The sequence below is a fragment of the Pseudomyrmex gracilis genome, unplaced genomic scaffold (genome assembly GCF_002006095.1).
Source record: "Pseudomyrmex gracilis isolate BER0280 unplaced genomic scaffold, ASM200609v1 scaffold_135, whole genome shotgun sequence".
Classification (NCBI taxonomy): Eukaryota; Metazoa; Arthropoda; class Insecta; order Hymenoptera; family Formicidae; genus Pseudomyrmex; species Pseudomyrmex gracilis.
In genome coordinates, this window is record NW_018020719.1 from 405,982 (window position 1) to 428,125 (window position 22,144).

General features: G+C 37.4%; 6 protein-coding genes across 9 annotated transcripts; 2 read left to right on the forward strand and 4 right to left on the reverse strand.

Moving 5' to 3' along the window:
- Nucleotides 1–84: 84 nt before the first annotated feature.
- Nucleotides 85–2,778, reverse strand: LOC109856785 (28S ribosomal protein S21, mitochondrial). Of its 2 annotated transcripts, XM_020432444.1 has the most exons (4): nucleotides 2,340–2,778; nucleotides 1,797–1,896; nucleotides 907–981; nucleotides 85–489 (listed from the first exon to the last, which is right to left on the reverse strand). In XM_020432444.1, exon 4 carries the CDS (start codon nucleotides 487–489, stop codon nucleotides 217–219), a length of 273 nt encoding a protein of 90 aa, XP_020288033.1. In that variant the 5' UTR covers nucleotides 907–981; nucleotides 1,797–1,896; nucleotides 2,340–2,778; the 3' UTR covers nucleotides 85–216. The 2 variants fall into 2 exon arrangements, with proteins under 2 accessions (XP_020288033.1, XP_020288032.1); XM_020432443.1 differs by lacking the exons at nucleotides 907–981; nucleotides 1,797–1,896; nucleotides 2,340–2,778 and adding an exon at nucleotides 813–900 and having other exon boundaries at nucleotides 86–489.
- Nucleotides 2,779–3,015: 237 nt separating this feature from the next.
- On the forward strand, nucleotides 3,016–11,402 carry LOC109856783 (armadillo repeat-containing protein 4). The gene is made up of 10 exons (XM_020432441.1): nucleotides 3,016–3,350; nucleotides 3,513–3,813; nucleotides 5,109–5,312; nucleotides 5,612–5,698; nucleotides 5,875–6,123; nucleotides 6,459–6,890; nucleotides 8,713–9,117; nucleotides 9,521–9,742; nucleotides 9,913–10,028; nucleotides 10,279–11,402. The coding sequence occupies exons 1-10, from the start codon at nucleotides 3,289–3,291 to the stop codon at nucleotides 10,310–10,312; spliced, it is 2,112 nt and encodes a 703-aa protein (XP_020288030.1). The 5' UTR covers nucleotides 3,016–3,288; the 3' UTR covers nucleotides 10,313–11,402.
- On the reverse strand, nucleotides 10,382–13,034 carry LOC109856784 (receptor expression-enhancing protein 5-like). The gene is made up of 4 exons (XM_020432442.1): nucleotides 12,786–13,034; nucleotides 12,263–12,495; nucleotides 12,047–12,182; nucleotides 10,382–11,864 (listed from the first exon to the last, which is right to left on the reverse strand). The coding sequence occupies exons 1-4, from the start codon at nucleotides 12,910–12,912 to the stop codon at nucleotides 11,821–11,823; spliced, it is 540 nt and encodes a 179-aa protein (XP_020288031.1). The 5' UTR covers nucleotides 12,913–13,034; the 3' UTR covers nucleotides 10,382–11,820.
- An 881-nt stretch (nucleotides 13,035–13,915) lies between these two features.
- Nucleotides 13,916–17,331, reverse strand: LOC109856791 (probable pyruvate dehydrogenase E1 component subunit alpha, mitochondrial). 2 transcript variants are annotated; one of them, XM_020432450.1, is made up of 6 exons: nucleotides 16,889–17,047; nucleotides 15,723–15,959; nucleotides 15,407–15,625; nucleotides 15,059–15,307; nucleotides 14,737–14,985; nucleotides 13,916–14,616 (listed from the first exon to the last, which is right to left on the reverse strand). In XM_020432450.1, the coding sequence occupies exons 1-6, from the start codon at nucleotides 16,955–16,957 to the stop codon at nucleotides 14,431–14,433; spliced, it is 1,209 nt and encodes a 402-aa protein (XP_020288039.1). In that variant the 5' UTR covers nucleotides 16,958–17,047; the 3' UTR covers nucleotides 13,916–14,430. The 2 variants fall into 2 exon arrangements, with proteins under 2 accessions (XP_020288039.1, XP_020288040.1); XM_020432451.1 differs by lacking the exon at nucleotides 16,889–17,047 and adding an exon at nucleotides 17,054–17,331 and having other exon boundaries at nucleotides 13,917–14,616.
- A 15-nt stretch (nucleotides 17,332–17,346) lies between these two features.
- LOC109856790 (DNA polymerase delta subunit 2-like) lies at nucleotides 17,347–19,607 on the forward strand. Its single transcript, XM_020432449.1, has 6 exons — nucleotides 17,347–17,831; nucleotides 17,914–18,215; nucleotides 18,301–18,517; nucleotides 18,587–18,824; nucleotides 18,906–19,201; nucleotides 19,276–19,607. Exons 1-6 carry the CDS (start codon nucleotides 17,663–17,665, stop codon nucleotides 19,389–19,391), a joined length of 1,338 nt encoding a protein of 445 aa, XP_020288038.1. The 5' UTR covers nucleotides 17,347–17,662; the 3' UTR covers nucleotides 19,392–19,607.
- Nucleotides 19,608–20,433: 826 nt separating this feature from the next.
- LOC109856797 (protein dimmed-like) lies at nucleotides 20,434–21,766 on the reverse strand. Of its 2 annotated transcripts, none has more exons than XM_020432461.1 (3): nucleotides 21,537–21,766; nucleotides 21,032–21,271; nucleotides 20,434–20,860 (listed from the first exon to the last, which is right to left on the reverse strand). In XM_020432461.1, the coding sequence occupies exons 2-3, from the start codon at nucleotides 21,257–21,259 to the stop codon at nucleotides 20,582–20,584; spliced, it is 507 nt and encodes a 168-aa protein (XP_020288050.1). In that variant the 5' UTR covers nucleotides 21,260–21,271; nucleotides 21,537–21,766; the 3' UTR covers nucleotides 20,434–20,581. The 2 variants fall into 2 exon arrangements, with proteins under 2 accessions (XP_020288050.1, XP_020288051.1); XM_020432462.1 differs by having other exon boundaries at nucleotides 21,533–21,766.
- Nucleotides 21,767–22,144: the final 378 nt, after the last annotated feature.

Genomic DNA, 22,144 nt, shown 5'->3' on the forward strand with positions numbered 1-22,144 from the left:
AAAAAAAAAAAAAAACACCGTAAGGTTCTTTAAATTAGTTATAAAATTAAATATCTTGATATATATGTAAAAAATCGGTAAGAGTAACCATCGCTGTGAGAGAGAACTTTATATATTTCCTGATACAGCGTTTATATAAATAATCTATTTGTGAATTTGTTGTATCATATATATGTACATAACTTAGCACAATTTAAAGTAGAGAAGCTGCGAATCTTACAATGCACCCGGGAAAGGATCTGTTCTGTTCTTTCTTAGAAGAAATTCTATCTTTCGACTCATGTCCTCGTCGTAAAGCGCCTTGCACCTCTCGTAGTTGATCCTACGTCTGACCTGGCACGGTTTCTCGTAGTATCTGGTGCGTCTGAATTGACCGAAGATGTCCTCCTTGGCCAGAATGCGATTTAATACGCGGCACGCCTTGTCCACGTCGTTGTTCTGGACCAATACCGTGCGGCTTATAAACTGAACGTGTCGCGCGAGACCCATCTGGAAAAAGAAAAAACAAATTTTGCGTAACTACAACTTTACCCGCGCATCTTTACAACTTTGTTTGCAAATAATATTACACTGCGAGAAAAAAATAAAATTTTCTGTTATCTGTTTATTTACTTATTTCTATATTTATTATTTTTTAAGAGATGCATTTAAATCGCGCTTTCGATCCGCACAATCGGATTTTCTATCATACTTTTTCTGCTTTTTATAAATCTTTGACCGTTCGATTTTTTAGGTTAGGTTAGGTTCGCGGATTTTCTATTGAACAAACGTGCTATCTTAAACGACTAATTTTAACGACCAAGAAGACATACTTCTCACGTTTTCTGCAAACCAAGTTATTTAAGGAAAATCACTAAAAAGGACAACAGTTTACACGTAAATTAAAATATCCTGCCCCTCACACACCTCGATCACGAACGACGCAAATCGACTCTGTCCCGACTGATACAAGTAGCGCCATCTAGCGACTCCGCACGCAAACTACAACATAGAATTGACAGAATCGATAATTTCACGTTTGGCACAAATATTTGTAAAAGGCGTCGATATTCATAGTCTTATATATATTTTTTCTATATAATTTTTTTTTTTTTTGTAATATAATCCCTGAAGTATATGAGTGCCTTTCCAACTACATATACAGGGTGTCCCGTACAATCTCTCGTAGGCAGGTAGAAGGAGTAAAACTGAGTCGAAAAGTCCTGAACCATTTTTTTCTATTATTTATAATAAAGAAGTAATTATTGAATAAATCAGGCCAATCAGCGCAGACCTTTAGCCAGGTCTGCACGTCAGTGAGCGCTCGCACACACCAGGCGCGCGGCTCACTGACGTGCGTCTGGCTAAAGGTCTGCGCTGATTGGCCTGATTTACTCAATAATTACTCCTTTGTTATAAATAATAGAAAAAAATGGTTCAGGACTTTTCGACTCAGTTTTACTCCTTCTACCTGCCTACGAGAGATTGTACGGCAATTCTGGGACACCCAGTATAGGCGACAGTGTTGGGCCCACTGCGCCAATATGCACCAATATCCAATACCAAGGAAAGCAGTAAGAATGGAATTTGGTGGAAGAGATATTACTTCTATATTCTATTCCACTAGTATCCCACACAGACATCCAGACATTCATTAAACATTTATTAGATGTCGCATGAGGAGCTGTCGACGTCTAATAGACGTCTCTAATGGAGTTTTTGTTCTGTGTGGGACTATCATTTTCACGAATATATCAAAAGTTTCATTCGTTCAAATTATTTAGTGTGTGTGTGTGTGTGTGTGTCTGATTATCTACCCATTTCCGACGGATAACTGCTAAAAACGCGAATGTGTCCTAACAGCAATACGTTCAGCAATGTGATAACAATGAAGTAGACCACTAGCCAACGGGTAATCTGGAAATAATAATAATAATAATAATAATTTCTCATAAATTCAATAATGTTTGTAAAGACGCAAGTGGAAAACTTATTTTTTTATATGTTAACTCTTTGCGGACAGACTTCAAAAACGTCCTACCAGTCGGACAGACTGAGTCTGTGAAACCCACGCGACTTTGAGATTGAATATTTTTCAGCAAAAAATCAATTGTTTTTTTTGTTTTTTAATCAAAAGTTTGAACTTTTTCCGCGTCGATAAGAAAAAAACAAATTTTGAAAAAATGTTTAGCAGTTTCGAGGATATAAGCGTTAAAAAAAAACTGTTTTACTAGAGACACCTATAGGTTTGAAAATTTGTGAATTGGGTCTAGGAGTCCCATGTCTGTCCACGCACAAAGGGTTAATTGTCATGTGTTACGTGTTAATTAATTATTTTATACGCGTTCTCGAAGAATTACTTCTCTGTCCGTCAGATTGTAACCAAATCCGTATCGACATATGCAAAGCCACGCTGTGAAGGACAGCAGGAGCAAAGTTACGGCAAACGGAGAAGCATAAATATGTATAATAAACATTTGTTTATGTCAATTGGGTTGACAATTTGTTGCATCTTCCTCCGCTTCTTCTCGCGCGACGACGACGCATATTTTTTTATTCGCCGAGATGTTGTCGCAACGACGTGGGTATGTCGATTTCGCAAAGTTTTCGCCGAAAAAAACGAACTCGAATTCGATTCGGGAAACGGGTTTTGTCATCAATGCGAGTATCTGCGGTCCGTTTCCATTTTGTATTCCTGAATTGTTGAAATGATTTGTCTTCTACTCGAAATAGATATCGGTTACGTGTCAAATAAAATTCGACAGTAACAAAATTGATGAAGACATGATTTAACAAACCGACTTGATATATATATATATATATATATATATTGTTTGCGCGACCGCGAATTGATCAATAATTGTTTGAGCAAAGCGTTGTGTCCTTTTAATGGTATTTTCCGGCAGAAAAACCAGGAGAGAGAAAAACGAACTGGAAATTTTGCGACTGGGAATTTGCGCCAAATTGAAACTGACGCGTCATCGAGAGTGATTTACTTCAGACGATGTAAAATATTATACAACAACGGCGCCACACGCTTACATTAACCGAAATAAAACGAAAATACAAATCGTTATAATCTTCTTAACGCAATATTCATTTCTGTTTATATTTTGAACGAAAGCGGATTGTACGAAGCGAAATGGCGGAGTAATCTAATGTCGTTTGATCGATAAGCGTTCGCTCTCCTCTCGGGCGAGACGGTCAAAACGAAGCGTAATTAGCAAAATATTTTGACGCGGATTTATAGAAACGTCGCGAACAAAAAAAGTTTCAAATTGTTGAACTCGATGCGAGCGCGCTGACAAGATGCCTCCGAAGAAGAAGAAAGACGAGGCGAAAGAGATTCCGCAAGACTTGGAGTACATCGAGTAAGGACTTTTGTATTCTCTTACTTATACTTCTTACACGCGCGGAAACACGAAGCTATCTTGACAATTTTTACGTGACGGAAACGAATGATTTTTTTTTTTTTACGAGACAAACTTTTGAAAAAATATGTAGAACCAACAAGCGTAGTTTTTTATATATAGATCGGAAGTGGAGATCGCGGAAACGATCGAACAAGAGTCCGCGAAACCGAGGATAGCTCTGCTCACCGGCGAGGTTTATGGCCCGCGAGTACGTTTTATCAGTGAAAAAGCCGAGGAGGAAAGTTCGGACGACGAGGCCGAATCGGAGAGCGAGGAGGAGGACAGATATCAGGAAGATCATCCGGAATTGCCGTCCGAATTCTGGCACATACAGAAGCTCATCAAGTACATGAAGGGTGGCAACCAAACTGCCACTATGGTGTCACTGTGTCTGCTGAAGGACTATGAGCTTACCAACAAGGTTTGTTACACGCTTTACGCGTAAATCGAACACATTTTTTTATTTACTTTAAAATATGATTTGCGCTAAATTGAAAAAAATTAGTTCGCAGAAGAGAAGAGTGCTCGTGAAATTTTGTAACATTCAACGAAAACTGCAACTTACGTAGGGGAGACTGGGGCTGATTGTGACACGCGGGTAAAAAGTTACAAGCTCTTTGATTAGTGATGAAAACTAAGTGCTACATCAAAGCTAAAAAAGAAACAAACGCGACAACTGTCACGCGTCATCGTCGTTGTTGCAATTATTTTTCACCGCTATATTTAAGGTTGTAACTTTTTACCCCCGTGTCACAACCAGCCCCACAGTCTCCCCTATATCGGCTGGTTCTGCCTTACTTCAATTTATTTGAAAATTAGTTCAAAATACACATTTTATTCTCACACTGAGAAAAAAATACTATTAACTCAACTAAATGCGTTTAGTTGAGTTTCAGTTTGTTATCTGAAATACTTGGTTTTTTTTAATTCAAGCATACGGTAAAATAAAGATAACAAATTCGTATAAGTTGAATTAACAATAGTGGTAATGAACATATTTAATTCACTAAATGAATGAATTGTTTTGTCGAACATAAGTTTGTGATAATTTCAAATAAAAGATACTGTTTAACCTTTTCCGGGGATTTTTCCTTTAAAATTGACCTCGCATTTTAGCTGAAAAAGTTAATAATAACCTGCTACCCCCCCCCTTCAAAGTTAATTTTAAAGGTCAAAGAAGTAACCAGGATTGTTTTCAATTTTTTTCCTAAATTGAGTGCATTAAATTGACCTTATAAACATCTATTACGTTCGCTTTTCTTGCTGGTCCATATATGGACCAGTCCCGGAGCGAAAAGGTTAAAAAAGATGAAATAGGCAATTCTCATTTACTTTAATTGAATATAATCTGAATTTCTTTGTACCAAGTATTTCATTCAATCAAACTGCTTAATTTTTATAAGCAGACAAAATATTGTGTTGTCCTATTGTGTTTTACATTCAAAGTTACCTGTATTTAAGCAAATTATAATTTTGCTAAAACAATTATATAAATTGTCTTTCGGTATAATCTAATTATTATATCTATTGAAACATGATATCTTCTTTACATTTAATCAATATTTTATTGACAGCCCGTGACCGCTGCATATAGGTGAATCGAATACTATTTTGTTACTTCGCCAACTTGTTTTTCTCAGTGCACTAAAATGTTTATTTTAAATAATTGAAATAAATAATTCTTTTACTATGTGTTTTGCCTTGTGTTCTCCACAGGTTATACAGAAGGCTATTCACGAAATGGGCGGTCTCGAGATATTGGTAAACCTTCTTGAAACGAACGACATCAAATGTCAGAATGGTTCGTTGTCGGTCTTGTTGCAAATCGCAACTTCGACCGAAATGAAGAGGTATCTGATCGATTTGGACGTCACGACGCCATTGATTCAAATGTTGAAGCATCCCGCCAGAGATATCCAGGTTGCTCGTTCGCCGTTTCTAATTTTAATGACCACTTGTTCTTTAATTCTTTTTCTTATCGAATATCAATTGTGTGTGTGTGTGTGTGTGTTCTATTTACAATTTTAAAATTCAATTCAGCTTTTCTCTCTCGCTCGATACAATCGAATTGTTGTTTTATTAAACGTGTGCCAAAAATCTAATCGAATCTAATTTTAATTAACATTTAAATTTTTAATATAAAAGAAAAGATAGATTTTATTACAAAATTAACTATTTTAATTTTGCCACGTGACCCGTAAGTAATTTTGTCTTTTCAGATTTTAGCAGCCGAAACAATGGCAATTATAGCACAAATTAGAAAAGCTCGAAAACAGATACGAATCCGCGGTGGAATACCGCTTATTGTAAGTTTTTCGATCGAAGTCGACCTATATAAAATAAATAAATAAATAATCGCTCAGCTTCTTTATTATTCAACATTTTTTTTTCACACCGGTCATTATTCCAAATACAATTTATATAAATATTTTCTGTGTGACCCACATGTATATCCGGTGTGTATCGACTGATTTCGTCACAGCTCGATGTGATGGACGTGCCGGACGAGGTTCTTCGGCGTTCGTACGACGAGCTGAGCGAAACTAGCAAGGAACTGGTCGCGGTCGCCATTGGTTGCGCCAAGGTTCTCGATTCCTTGAGTAGCAGTCCGAAAGTCAAGGAGGAACTTCGCAAACACGGCGTCGTTCGCTTGATGTCGCGTTTCCTGAGATCTAAGCACACCCAATTGATCATACCCACCATGGGCGTCGTCCAGCAATGCGCCGATCTGGTTTTATCGAACTTCCTAAAATAACTCCTCTAATTAAACTCCTATAATTAAAAATATCTTGCTTGCTTATTCTCTAAAATAATTCAGCATCGCAATATAATATAAAATATGCAAATGGTTCATAAAATATAAATTATCGTTACATAAACGCAATTAATAACACAATTCAAACGGTCGATATCGCGATACATTGTTGCGTCGCGTCTCTATTAAAGAAACGTGTAATTAGTTTTGAACTGTTTGTACACGGAGAATTTTGATATGCAATTCTCCCCCCTCCCCCTCCGTGAGGAGAAGTTATTAATAATTCCCGTTGCGCGTGGTGGTTTCGCCAGAACATTTTCAGGGAAGAGTTCGAGCGAGTGGGCATCATTGACGAGCTTGTGCGCCACTTGAAGAACGAGAGCGTGAAGCTGAAGGAGAACTGCGCCCTGGCGATCTTCAAATGCGCGTCGAATCGAGAGACCCGGGCGATAGTGCGCCAGGCGGGCGGCCTCGATCCGCTCTGCAAGCTCGTACAGAGCGAGGAGGTGCGAGCGAACAAACGTCTGCTGGCCGCGGTAACCGGCGGTATCTGGAAGTGTGCCATCAGTCCGGAGAACGTAACGAGATTCAATCAGAACAACTTAGTGGGGTCTCTGGTGCCGCTGCTCGAAGAAAATGAAGACGAACGGGTGCTGGCCAACATCGTAGGCGCCCTAGCCGAATGTTGCAAAGATCCCGCTAACAGGGACGTCTTGAGAATTAACGAGGGTCTGCCAAAACTGGTAAAGATTAAAGTCGCGAGCGACTCTCGGTACAGTACTTTCTCAATTCTTTGATAGTTTCTGACTGCCACGTCAAAACTTTGAACCCGCTGCCGCACTCGTCTCTTGCTCCATTCACGCTCTCAGCACATATAAGTAGATATATTTGCGTAAATCTTCTCCTAAAAGTTACAGTCTTATAAAAATTAAAACTTAATTAAAATAAGCTAGAGAGATAGATAGATAGATAGATATGTGCTTTATTTATAAAGGCGCTCTGGGACAGACCCCTCAAGCGCACAAATAAACAAATGGAGTAAGTGATAATACAAATATAAGTAAGCTACAAAGTAAGAAAGATATAAAAAATATAAAAATAAATAAAAAAATATAAGAAAAAAAGACAACATGTAAAAAAGAGAGAGAGAGAGAGAGAAGAACATTTCTGATATGTTTCATCATACGTGAAAAATCTATAGAATTGATATTTCCTTTCTCTTTTACAGAATTAATATGTTTTTTATATAATATCGCGTATCTTCTCAATAATTAATTAAGCAGAAAATCCTGTCGACGCGGGTTTACGTTTAACTATTCCATTGCGTCTTATACAAGGTGTCCGAGTACGATAATAGCCGTATTATCCGCTCGCGAGCAGATAGGAATAAGAGAGTCGAAAAGTTCTCTTAGTAGTTTGCAAGATTAGAGTTCGCAATAATTAACGAGTTCTTAATTAATAAATATCCGCTAATGAGCGTGCAAAAGAGAGACACGGGCGCAGCGTTTCGCGCCCTTGCGGTTGCTACGCGCGCGTTGCAACTCAACTCGGGAGAGGAATTAACAGCAAACAGCATGTAACGCACGTATTATGCTTTCGCGTTTTGATCGTCGTTAGCTATTGATTTTTATGTTAATGCGTAAATTTTATACGCCGTTAATATTAACTCCTCTCTCGTGGCAACTATCCCAGATAGCCAACTGTCTGCAAGTTGGCAGTCTGCAAGTCAACTGAGTTAAAAGTTGTTGGCAACTTGCCGCAAATATTGCTCATAAGTTTTCAGCAATGCAACAAAAGGGCGTATCCTCTTTTTTCAGTATGTTCTTGCCGGCAACACAGTTTTCAAAAAAATATAATAACAGCAAAGTTCTCAACAACTCATCGCCCCAATAAACTTGTATTATTTTTCTCAAAACTTATGAATAAAAATTATTGCTCATATATTGCTCGCATATATTGCTGACTCACATGTCGCAAACGTTGGCTACAACAATTGATTGATAACAAAACTCAGCATATATTGAAATACTAAATTGACAAAAACATTTTCGTTGCATTAAATAAAAAAAACAACACAACAGCAATTGGCGAGCAACTTAATCTACACAATGATTTGCTTTTGATATTGAGTTTTCGCATTTGGCTATCTGGGTATATAAACCCTTTTGCACGTGGTGATGCGCGCTCATCATTCGAGAGAATCTTTATTAATTAAGAACTCGTTAATTATCGCGAATCTTGCAAAGTGGTACAAAACTTTTCGATTCGGCACAACTTCCCTTTCTATCACTCGTCCGCGAGTGGTGGACGTACGGCTGTTATATACCGGATACACCCTATGCGCGTACGTACATACATATACGCGATAATTTTCAAACAAGGGGACTAAAATTGGATTAGCGCGTGCGAAAATGAGAAACGAGTTTGCTCTCTCGCAAACTCGTTTCTCTCTCGATGTGTGATTAATCGAGTTAACGATCTCGATGTGTCCTCGTTATTCGAACATATTATAGCAACAACGCGAGGGAAGAGGGTAAGCACTTCAGCTGTGGACTGCTTTTGCAGATCAGATTGTTGAGCGCCACGTACGAGCCATTATTGGAGAACGTGCCGCTTGTGTTGAAAGAGTGCGCCGTGGATGAGCGTTGCATGGACATCATCAACGATACCGAGCACCGGTTGGACGGCGCGCGATTGGTCTGGTCTCTGTTGAAGCATCCCAGCGACGTGATCAAGCGCAACGCGTGTCTCGCGCTGGTGCCCTGCATCAGACACGCCAAAGACTCGCCCGAAATGGTGCGCGCCTTCGTGGGCGGTTTGGAGCTCACGGTCAGCCTACTGGAAAGCACAAACACGGAAGTGCTCGGCGCGGTTTGCGCCATGATCGCGGAGATCGCCACCGATCCTGAGAATCTCGGCATCTTGACGGATCACGGGGTTGTGAGGAAACTGGCCGCCCTCGTGGAGACCGTTAGTTCCGCGCTATTTACGACGCGACACACATGGCTTATATATCGGCTGCTTTATGAAAAAAAAAACACATGATCGTTATATTTACGTACAAGTATATAAAAAAAAAAGTACATAAAAAGCGAGTAATTTTAATTTGCTTATTAATTCATAAAAAAAAAAAGAATATTCGCAAATATGAAGTTTTTCTTAATGATTTTTTTTTTTACTGTGTTATTTAAATATATTCACGCGATAAGAAGATAAGTAAAAAAAAAATCGAATGTATATAAAAATTGTCCGTATTTTCATAAAGCAAAATTTATATTGACACGTTGCTCCTGTTGTGATGGTTAAATTTATGTTTCAACTGCGCGCACACACACACACGGAGTATAATACATATTGCGGTTTATTTTTAAAGGATGACGAAAATTTGCGCGCGAATCTAACATTGGCGATAGCGTACTGCTGCGAATGGGGTCAGAATAATTACGAATTCGGCAAGCTGAACGCGGTCGCGCCGCTCGTTAATTATATGACCAGCAAGAACAAGGACGTGTTGAAGGGTGTTTGTATCGCGGTGTATCATTTGAGCAAGGAGCCATTAAATTGTGTGACCATGCACACCTGCGGCGTCATTAAGGTACGACTAAGGGGCGTTCACTTTTCTCGCATATGCAACACAAAAAAAAATCGTTCGATATTTTAGAATAGACGTGATTTCGATTAGTGTGAGAAAAATGTTTTTGAAAAATCGAAAAACAAACCTGGAATTTTGTTCGTCACTGAAAAGAAATTTTTTTTGCAACACAGCACGTCTTGCGTCTGGTGGGCTCGGAGGATCCGGAGGTGCAGATCGCAGCCGCTTCCACCATTCGTCACATAAGAAAACTCGCTTTGGCAGCTGAAAAATTCCACTTGAAGGAAACGTAATAAATTTTTCTTCGCACTTCCACTCGTAGATCAAACAAAGAGCGCGGCACAACAATTTCTAATTCAAAGATCGTAAAAGTTGTTTTTAATTGCACACATTGAAACGTCAAAAAAAAAAAAAAAAACATTTTCATTCTTATTTCTGATCCGCTTACTGTTGTAAATTGTGGCTTTTAGGATTTCTTTTTTTTTTTTTTTAACAAAACTGCACACAGCTAAGCTGCTAATTATCCGGCGTTTTCACAGGAGCACGTTGCAGGAAACCGATTTCCGTCTGTGAATACACACAGTAGTATTCATTATCAATACGGACAGAGGAAGAGGAGGAAGAAGAAAAAAAATATATGTATAAAATAAAAAGATATTTTATTTTGCGTGCTTATATAAACAACGGTTCACAATTTGTAATATCTCTAAATATTCATAATTTTGTGTGTGCTTAAACCTTACACAATATATTTCTTTCCACCGACGTAACAATGAGTAACACACACATATGAAGAATATTAAGCGTGAAGAAAAGGCATAAAGAATTTACCTGTACACACCACATTCTCGTAGAACGTTTAACTCTTTTTTGTATCGGACAATATATATATATATAATTTATATATATATATATGTATGTATATATATATATATACATATATATTTTAATTATTAAATTACATTTAATATAACAAGGCGATGATTTCAATTTGAGCAAAATATGTACCTTAACAATGTCCCCGCGCTTCAGGATCGAAGCTATATTCGAGAATACGGGTAAACGTACGAGAAGAGTAAAAAGACATTAAGTAAAATTTCAAACAAGTGTAGAAAATGCTGCATTTTTTTGTTGTTCACTCACGCAAACCAACGGACTTGAATTCTTGAAAAGAGTTTCGTCTTTTTTTTTTTTTTTTTCGAAATGTACAGATTACGTGACGATTAAATGGCAACATTTTTTTTAATAAAAAAATTTTGATTCATTTTTTTCGAGCTATTTATTATTTATCTATCCTTAGCGGATAGTTGCGTTTCGATTGTTGAATCATGATCAACCACACCCGCAGTTTATCGCGACTAAGAATTTACTTGATAAATTGTTTTTCACGTAAGTCAGTTTCACCAATTTTGTTTGAACCGAAATTCATATTACAAATATTTTTGGGGATCGGAGAAATTATTGACATACAATAAATATATTTATTATTCCGTTTTGCTAATTTGCAAGAAGGTAAAAAATCATTTTAAATCTGACTTGATCAGACTTTAGTATATTGTGTGGTGAAACGTTTCTCTAAAATTAGTAAAATACACTAAAATATATATCATCAATGATTATACAATAAATGGCAATAATACGCACAACATGTCTATTCTACAAATTCAAAAACACTCCAACATTCTGATTGTAACTGAAAACAAAACGCCCATTTTCAGATTACACAAAAACTCCTGTATATAAAAGGTTTTTTATTTTTCTCGGAGAGAGAGAGAGAGAGGATTTTTTTTCTTTCTTGCAAATTTGTGTGTTTGTTCTTTAATCTGCAATTTTCCACAAAATACGTATTTGTTTGGTCCTGCTATTGTTTGTTATTCGGAAACATATTTGGAATTTATATATTTCTTTATATTTTTTTCAGAATTTCTTATCATTATACTTTTTAATGTCAAAACCGTCTATTAATAATAATCTTTAGTAAAATTAATAAACGTCGCGCGCACACACTCTCTCCTTTGCTAGGAATGAGTAAAAGGGGAAAGACCCAAATGGATCTCTTATTTGATTGACTTGCAGAGTCATTAATCTTGCTTAGTGGTCAGTGCATCCGCCGCAGTTTTTATTGCTACAATAAGCATTCATATAATTGTCTTACTTATACTTATTTTGAAATAAATATACTTTTTTTCAAAATCAACAAATTAATATTATAAAAAAAAATTAATACATTCTATATTCCTCTTTGAGACATGCAAATTTTTCTCTAAGAGATTATTAGATTATTTCTTCTAAAGGACGTTAACTTACCTGTGTCACGTGCGACAGACAAAAGTTTATCTACGCCAGGTTGATACTGAAGGAATTTTGGACGGATGATTCGGCGATACAGAATTAAGGAACCGTTGTACTCAGTTGGCACCATTAGCCATATGTAAAACACGCACTGTTAATAAACATAATTTATTATTTATTAATTGTTGCTCTTAGACAATAATTGTATCTTTGGGAATAATATTTTTGTACCTTGAACAGCCAATAAAATGGAAACCAGACGACAATATACTCAGAAAAGAACTCTATTATGGTGAATACTGCAAAAACAACCCAGTAAGTAAGCCATTTTGTGTCGTCTTCCTTCTTGCTGGTTTCCAGTGCTTTTAGAGATTGATATGCCGGATAAACAAATCCGATCACATTACACACTAGCTGTTGACCCAGCCCAAATACCAGATACAAGGCTAGCACTGCTAATGAACCTATTATGAAAATAAATAATTGAAGCAGTTGAGCAACAAGGAGTCGAGTGATAATAATAATCATGTCACGATCAAAAACAAAAATTAGTAAAAAAAAATATATATATATATATATCAAATAAAAAAATAATAATTGAAGTAACAATAAAGATCTTGAAGATGCAAAGTCATCGCACAATTATCTTTGGTGCAATTAGTAATTATCTAAATATATGCGCGTTAGCGTCGACCAATCAATAGGAGCGAAATCTACGTAATTATTCTTGTCGGAGCAAGTCGGAGCAACTCACCGACAAAGATGTAAAGACGGTCGATGCCGGTCTTTCCTTCCGCTTGAACAAGTAATTTTACCCACGGCTTGTTTTCGTCCCTCAACGCTTTCTCGAGATGTTCCTTCACGGCGGCAATTCGAGCCATTTTTTGTTTTTTTGATTTTTTTTGTTTTTTCCACAAAATATTCCCGGATCAACAAATTCGTGCGTGTTTCCGTTGGTTAGTCATACGTACGTCTGATCGCCACCAAAAGAAATATAATCAGTCACGTCACGACGGCGGAATCGACAAGCTCAAATCGCCAACACTTTATAGTACGTCCTCTCTTCCGCTCGACGCGCTAGTATCGAGTAAGTTATTGGATTCGATTGGAGAAGAGAATTTCGACGAACAAGAACTCGTCCGTTTCGCGCACATTACCCTACCTACTAAAAAAAAGTCTTCTTACTTCACAGCCATTGGCTGTCAGCAAGCGTCCCGCCAATCCCACACGCGCCCAACGCTATCCCTACTCTTTCCTCGGTTTTCTTCTCCTATGCGCAGTAAAATTCTCTTCTCTAATTGAATCAAGTGTAGATAGGGTTTACGTTATTCTGTTGTTTTGCGCATCTCTCCCTTAAACAAAAAGCTTACCACTCACTCCACCGCCATTGGCTATTAGCAAGTGTCCCGCCAATCCGCTAGTTTGAAATATATATACATATATATATATTTATATATATATATATACATTTATTAAAATATATATATATATATTTTTTCTAATATGTAAATTATATAAATCGATAGTTTATTGTTTTTCAAAATAAAAAATTAAGTTTGCGTTTTTTTATCTGATTCAATACAATTATTATAAAATGTTAGACACACCGAGGATATAATTCAAAATATAGATCCCAGTTACGAACAATTTTTCACTAAAGACTGGTACGATGGTTCAAAACATTTGTAGCGAGATTTTGATCGCACATTCTTAGATTTCCTTTGAATCGGTTATTAGTTACCATTTTACGCGTCCTCAATTAAAATCAATGATTTTTTTTTGTTTGTTTTATATTATTTTCTAAATCCAGCAAGCAAAAAACATCACCACTGGCTTTACGGACACGTGCTGAGAAAGAACTTCTGAAAAAAGGGTGTTTCTCTCCTGTCCATAAATTTGCTTTTTAAAATTTTATTGCTTTACAATTACATTAACAAACGTTTCAGATCTTTAACATCGTATTGTAACGGGAGGTCTTCTTTAGGCAATTTGGTGGTCTATGAAAAATAAACCAAAATAATAAATAAATTTAGCTTCGTTTTCATTTATGTGAAAGCATAGATATTTCTTTTTTGTTTTTTATACATCAATCCGCTAGGAATTGCATTTGAATTAATTTCTCATAAATTAACTAGTTAACGAAGTAATTACAGGTATGTACATTCTTGAATCAAGAAAAAAAAAATGTGTGAAGCGTGAATATGCAATATTGCCCGGATTGTCAAAAGTAATGTGATTCTATTGTATATATACATATATATGCTATATATATATATATATATATATATATATATATATGTTTATACAACCAGTATACTATACTAGTCTATAAACATTAAAGATTGATATACGTGGCTGTAAAATATACAATGCTTTAAAAAATGAGTTTTTGAGCAACTTTAAGCGTTGACAGCCGGTCCTATTCTGATATGCGGTAGAGGATTGAAGGGAGTTGTGTTTCGAATTTCTTTCTCTAAGCACATCGAGTAAATGTCGGCAGTGAGTTCGGCCATTGGAATTTCCTTGTCAGCTTTAGCGGCCTTCACGGCATCATCTACAGTTTTTCTGATTTCACCTTCTATTGTCTGTGAAAGAATAACGTTTGTTTTTTTTCTGTACATGAGACAGCAAGCAAATAAATATTACTAACAAAAATTATTGAATTTTAATCACAGAAATCTATCAGAAAAAAATTGTTCACTGACCTTGATTTCGTCTGCGGTAACGAGATTGGCGTTCAGAATTCTTTCTTTGAAGCTGGTCAGAGGATCTCGAGTTTGCCGAACTTCCTGAACTTCCTCTCGCGTACGATAGCTCGTTCCGGGATCCGACATACTGTGACCGCTGTATCTGTACGTCACGGTCTCCATGACGATCGGTCCCTTACCGGTTGTGCAATGATCTATCGCAAATTTCGTGGCTTCTCTCACAGCCAACACATCCATTCCGTCTACCTGTATACGTTAATGTGTGAGATAAAAATAAAAATATCAATTCTTCTCAGAAAGAGAAACATCTATTGTATACCCGTATTCCGGGAACATAATCGCCTCTGGTGTAATATTCCGTGCTAGCCGCGGCACGGTCCACACTGGTACCCATCCCGTATCCGTTGTTCTCGCAAACGAAGATGCAGGGCACGTCCCACAGCTTCGCCATGTTATAAACCTCGAACACCTGTCCCTGATTAGCGGCGCCGTCACCGTACAACGTTAAACAGACACCGCCAGTATTCAGATATTTCTGTGCAAAGGCGATTCCGACTCCCAGCGGTACCTTAATTAAAAAAAAAAATCAAGTATCGAACATTGAAATTGTTTGCGTCACGATCACATATATGTTGAATATTATTTTTTACAACCAATATATACCGACCTGAGCGCCAACGATACCGTTTCCTCCGTAAAAATTCTTGGAGTACATGTGCATCGAGCCACCTTTGCCTCTGGCATTGCCGCCTTGTCTGCCCGTGAGCTCTGAAAGAACACCAAGCGGTTCTATGCCCATCAGATAAGTCCATCCGTGTGCGCGGTAAGCTGTGATCACAGAATCCTGAGATCTCATTGCGGCTTTCATGCCAACCGCGCAAGCTTCCTGTAAGAGATAACAGAGCAAAGAAAGAGTTGCGAAATAATATTCAAGCGGATGATCCTAAGACAAAAATGTGTTGTACGCAAGACACAGTTCTTACTTGTCCAGAATATAAGTGACAAAAACCGCGAATAATTTTTTCTTTATACAAATTGCCAGCAGCTGTTTCCATACGTCGTATCGTGTGTAACTCTTTGAACAGGTTGATGGCATCGTCTCGAGTCACCGTAACTTGAGTTGACGGTCCGCTATCCAATTTGTGTAGACGGAAAGGTTTGGTCTCGAAGGAAGCCTCGGTGGCATAATTGTTTTTCTTGCTCAAGAAAAATGAGGCCACCTAGAAATAATCGCGATCCGTCAATAAATCCGTAAATTTATGCATTACGTAACTTAATGCATGAAATTTATCTTTTTTCTTAATTGCTCATTAAGTGTGAAACAAAGAAAGATAGTTTTTAGAAGGCCTGTAATGCGGTTGTGAAATTGTGTAACAATTGCGAGTTTTGTTTTGTTTTGTGCTTGCATAGTTTAGTGCTGTAACTCTTGTTAAAATATTTGCTCGGTGACAAATATGAAAGTATAAAGGGCAAATATGAAGCAATGACTTGATCAAAGCGTCAAATAAAACAAATAGGTACGCACTTGAATATCACATATTCAAACACTTTTCAAATATAACAATTAAAGAGTAAATAACTAAACAGCACATAAGTATATCGACATACATTTCTAATTCTTTTAATTATTTGGTATCGGATAAAATATGGCTTAAGGTAAAGCTGAAACATTATTTGTTTTGCAATTTAAAAACTCACTTGTGAATATATATATATATATATATATTATATATATGTGACATTTGAGTGCGTTGAGCAGATCTCTCAAGTTTTTTTATTTTACTTTATTTATTGCATTTTTTCTTGTGCGTGATTATTTGTTATCGGCTGAATATGGCTCAAAATAAAACTGAAAAACGTTCCCGGAAACATGATTTATTTGTGTTTTGAACATTTTTTATTCGGCACTTTAATCCAAATATTGTTTCATATCTTCATCCGCCTTTTATGTATTTTATCATTTGTGATTTTATCAACGCGAAGAATTTCTCTCGTTTGTTTTTGATTTATTCGATCAATTCAATCGACCGATTAAAGAGAATGAAAATTAATTAAAATTCAGACACACACACACACACACACAAGTGGCAACAATATCGATAGAAGAGCTGTAACACATCGGAGAGAAAGTCGGCAGTGACATAATTACCTCGTTCCAGCTTCCAAACTGGCGAGTATGCGAAATGATAAAGGAAAAAGATCTCATGAAATTTAACATGTTGCGATTGGCAAAATCTGTGGGATTTTTCTAGCGAGACCCTGACGCTAATTAGAGGTCACACGGATTGGATGCTCCGTTGTCGTGTGCACTTACGTTTCGCCGGGACGACTGCGCGGCCACGCTCCTGATGCAATTCGGTATCATATTTTTTTTTTTTCGTCGTGCCAGTGAGAAGAACGTGTGAGGAGGGAAAAAACTTTTCGTGTCGTTTCTGTCTCTCGAGTCAAAAAGTGCCTTGTTGACGAAAAATCAACCCTCACCCCAACACAGACCCACGCGAACTGGTCACGAACCAAGTCGGGTGATCAGATTATCAGATGATTTCTGTAGTTCCGGACATAGCAGTAGTTGGTTTGAGCACTGAAGTGCGCCTGAAGGTGCAGAAGGTGCAGGTTGTAAATCTCGTGACGTAATAACACGATCATATGATATATATTTATTTTTAAAGTCCACGGACAAAGTCCAAACCTGTATGTGGAGCCAACATTCAAAAAAAAAGCTTTCAAATCTTTGCTGCTCGGTGTGATTTCTTTCTTTTAAAACGCACGTTTCTTTCTCGCAAAACAAAAGCTAACAATGCAGAAAAAAACAACGGAACGTAGATATGTTTTTTGGTTTTTTTTTGTTTGGATTATTATCTAATCTCTTTGACGATTTTTGCGATCAAAGAAGTCTCGAAGTCTCTCCGCTCCTGCGAGAGAAATGGAGAGCGACAACTTGTGCAATTACAAACGGAAAATTGTGTCTTTCAAGGATTTTGGCAGATTCAAATTGTCCGATAGAAAGTATGACAACAATGATCTCAACGTGTACACAGCAAGACTGAACGATTTGCGAGAGGATACGTTGCGCAAAGCAAAATTAAAATGGAGTAAGTCCTTGTGTATAGTCCTTTGCGTCAAGGGGATTTGTTTACAACAATTATCGTGTGCTTAATTTTATTTTTTTCACAGACAACTGTACGTACGTTGAGGTTTCGCGTTTGGATCTGGAGAGACCGGGACGATCTTACATCTTAATAGGAATAATCTACAAAGATCAAAAACTCAAACCTTCCATTCTGAAAGATCTCAGCAAAGAGCTGCAGATAGAAGTGCAGCCGAGCAACAATTACGCGTCCAATGACGACAAATTATTTCTTGAAGACGAGACATTGCGTGTAAGATTGGTGGGAAATCACATGAGTAGCCAACAAGTGGTAACGGGTCTTGTTTGCGCGGTACTCGGCCAAGAATTGGAAAACGGAACGTTCCAAGTATATATATGTTTATAAATTATTAATTGCTTTTACACAATTAGAGATATCTCTCATTTTGCTGATGCAAAAATTTTTCTCTCAGGTGGACGATTGGTGTTTTCCAGGATATTGTCCGAAACCTAGCATGTCGATAGGTCCGATGATCGATGACGGGAAGATTCTGCTGATATCTGGATTGGATTTGGTTAATAACACAGACGAGCTAAGTTTGGATTTGCTTCTGGAATGGATAACCGGCATGATAGGAAATAGCGACGCCCAAGCGGAAGAAGCAGTGGTCGCCAGAGTTATTATTGCCGGTAAGAATGATGATGATTGTATTTTCTGATCTGAATTAAATTAGCGAATCCTCTGTAATGATCGAATAGGAAATTCCATTCGTTCCTCTACGAAGATTTACAGTCACAAAGGTTATCACGAGATAAAATCGCACGACGAGCTTAAGATCAAAGAGGATGTAATAGCGATGTACAAGCTGGATCTTTTTCTCAGCAGTATTCTTCGATGCTGTTGCGTCGTGATTATGCCGGGGGAATTCGATCCCGCTTGCAACCACAGCATGCCTCAGCAACCTTTTCATCCGTGCACTCTGCAAAAGTCGGCCAGGTGCCAACATAACATACAATTTATGTTTCGCAAGTACCGTTTCGAGCTTCTATCACTTCACACATATATATGTATATGCAGGTTCAAGAGCATGCACGGTGCGACCAATCCTTGGATCGGAGATATCGGAGGCCGCGTCGTGGCTGGTTCATGCGGCAGGCCGATCGCAGACATAATGAAGGTCGCTGGGTTGTCCGAGATGTTGTCTCCGTTGGAGTGGCTGGAGCGTACTCTGACCTGGAGACATTACGCTCCAACCGGACCGGACACGCTATCGATTTATCCGTTCTTTGAAAACGATCCGTTTGTCATGAGAGAATGCCCGGACATATATTTTGCGGGAAACATGAACGAATACGATACGAAACTGGTTACAGGTAAGAATATAATAAATTTTGTCCGTTCAAGATTGCGTTGTAATGTGTAATGATTTTGCGTATGTCGTGCGCAGATGAGGGACAAACGGTCAGATTGATATGCATTCCGAAGTTCTCGGAAACGAAAACGGCGGTACTGGTCAATTTGCAAGACCTGACGACGCAACCTATTTCGTTCGGTAGTGGCTGATTGTAAATTCGTATTGTACAAATGATATAATTGTTTTTTTTTTTTTATCATGAAGCGAAGTATTTATCGTGAAGAAAGTACCAAAGAGAAAAAATCGCGTGCACAATTTGTACAAAAATTAAAAAAGAAATCGTTAAAATTTCCGCTCGAGAGTTTTCAACTCTAATATAATAATTTATATTCTAATGTAAATAATTTCACAAATATAACAATTTGTTTTCAACTAATAATTTATTTATTGAAATCTTTCTCTCGCTCTCTCTCTCTCTCTCTCTCTCTGTGAGAAAGAGAGAGAAAAAATAATATACGTTATATTTTTTTATATATTGTATATAATATATACAATAGTGTATATATTTGTATATGATGTGTATAATATAATTATATAATTTCTTATATTATACAATTCCGTAGCCCGTATTTGTCGCTGTATATACTTTTATACTGACGCGCAACCTAAAGAATGTAAAATGATTTTTTTTTTTTTTTAACAAACATGAAGATTTTGCAAATTAATAAAAACATTTTCTTGTGTATATAATAATGTGCAAAATAAAAAATCTTTTACACTCAGTCGCATGTGACTCATTTCACCGCGTGTGAGAAAAAATCCATCCAGCCATTTGTTCTTTAGTTTTTTTCGCACACACGTAAAAAAACGTAAATATAAATTTATACCTTGTGTTTTTTTTTCTAAATAATATTCCACACATGCGATAAACTAATATGATATATATGTATATATAACATGATGTATATGATATAAAAAATAAAAAATATAGTATATATAACTATTAATATATTTGTGTGTATATATACTCTATATATGTATATATGTAATATTATTCTCTTCTTTTTTGACTTTCGTTTCTGTGGTGAATACCATCTTTCTTTTTTTGGCACATATTTAGTATTTTCTTAAGATTATTATCTCAGTCGCGCGCGTGCGAGCGCGCACGTAAAATATATATATATATATATATATATATGTATTTTCTGTTAAAACTTTACACAGAGAAGAGATGAACAATTTTTTTTTTTTTTTCTTTACGCAAATGCATGCACAAGATCAAAGAAGAAAGACTAATCGAGTGTCTAGCCGAATGAATATCTTAAATCGTATAATTTTCAGGTCGTTATCGTGATTTTCTTTCTGAAATCCTTTGTTCGTGTTATCCGAATGATTTGTTCTAATAAAACTTCTGAACCTCCGATCCGCAAGATCTGGAAGTGATGGGAATGTTCACGCGAACGGTGCTCGACTCGACTTGCTGTTCGGTGCTGTTTGACGAGTCCTGAGGACTCGCAACGGGACCGTTGATCGTCTGTTGATCCTCCGATCGTTCCTCGCTTCTCATCGCGCATATCACGTCGGTTAGGGCGACTATGTAATTTTTGGCCAGAGTCAACGTCTCGATCTTCGAGAGCCGTCTCTCCTTGTTGATGTGCGGAATCACCTCGCGCAAGGACTGGAACAAAAAAAAAAAAAATTAGGTTTCGATACGTCTTACAAAAAAAAATGAGAGCAGAGCGCGCCCCGCTTTGCGCGTCGGTTTTTTCATCGCTTTTTAATCGGTTTCTTCTTTCGTTAATAAGTTAATACGCGATATATATATATGTCTGTGTATAATATATTGTACTTGAAAAGCGTCGTTCAAACTGTGCATCCGCATACGCTCCCGTTCGTTGCTCTCCAACCTCCTGAGAGTTCTTTCCCGCGCTGTATTTCCCCGGGCGGGTTTTGACAATTTCAACTTCGACGATTCCGTTTTTCTCGCCGCCGCACGCCTTACGCTACCGCCGCTCTCTGACGATTCCGTGGCCCACTTGGTTCCCCAGGTGTTCTCGTTCGTCACCTTAGACCGCATTATTTCGTTTCCCTACGACACAATGAAATTTCATTTTTTTTATTAGGTTCTTTTTTTACACGCAAACATCAAATTTTCCAGACGTATTTCTTTTTAATGTTTTTTTTTATAAATTATTGTTTTTTACAATTTATTTCTTCAACTTGTCAACGTCTCAAGAACGAAGAAAAACAGATTTTTTTGTGAAGTAAATAAATTGAGCGAAAAATTCGAACAATTGCGAGAAAAGTAAAAATTTGTGTTTAATATAAATCATTGAACTCTTACACTTACTTACTTTCTCTCTGTGCGGGATATTAAGATTTAGATTTCGTTGATTGATAATCGTTGTGGAAAAGACGATTTGCGAAGTCTTGTCTCTCGCCGGGGAAGTTGCGAGATATAAATTTGTCTCCTAATGCGTTTTCATTGTTGAACAATCGCACGGTTTTGAAAAATCCACGCTCACGGGTTTTTTCCAAAAATTTGAATTGTCCGTATCCGTAGCTATCGGCGCCGCGTGTACTTGTTGAGCCACGCTGGAAACGACGACTGACGTCGCGACGTCGGGGTGCGGCCGGCGCCGCCTTCCACCCCCGGTATTTTCATTATATACCCCGTGTCCCTTCTCTTTTTTTTCCTTCAAGTCGTCTTCAAGTTCTACTCCCGTCCCTATATACGTTCTCCAAACAATGTTTCGCGCTTCAACAAATTTCATTTCACATTTTCTCTGGCGATGTAAAACTTTTACACTCGCACACGACGCTCGATTACAACATTCGTAGCAACATTTCTGATCGAGCAAAGCAAAAAAGATATGAACTTTTGCAAACTTTTAAATTGTTTAAGTTTGCGCATCGTTTTTGTTGATCGGAAGCGCTCTTGCAAGCGCTTTATCGCGACACA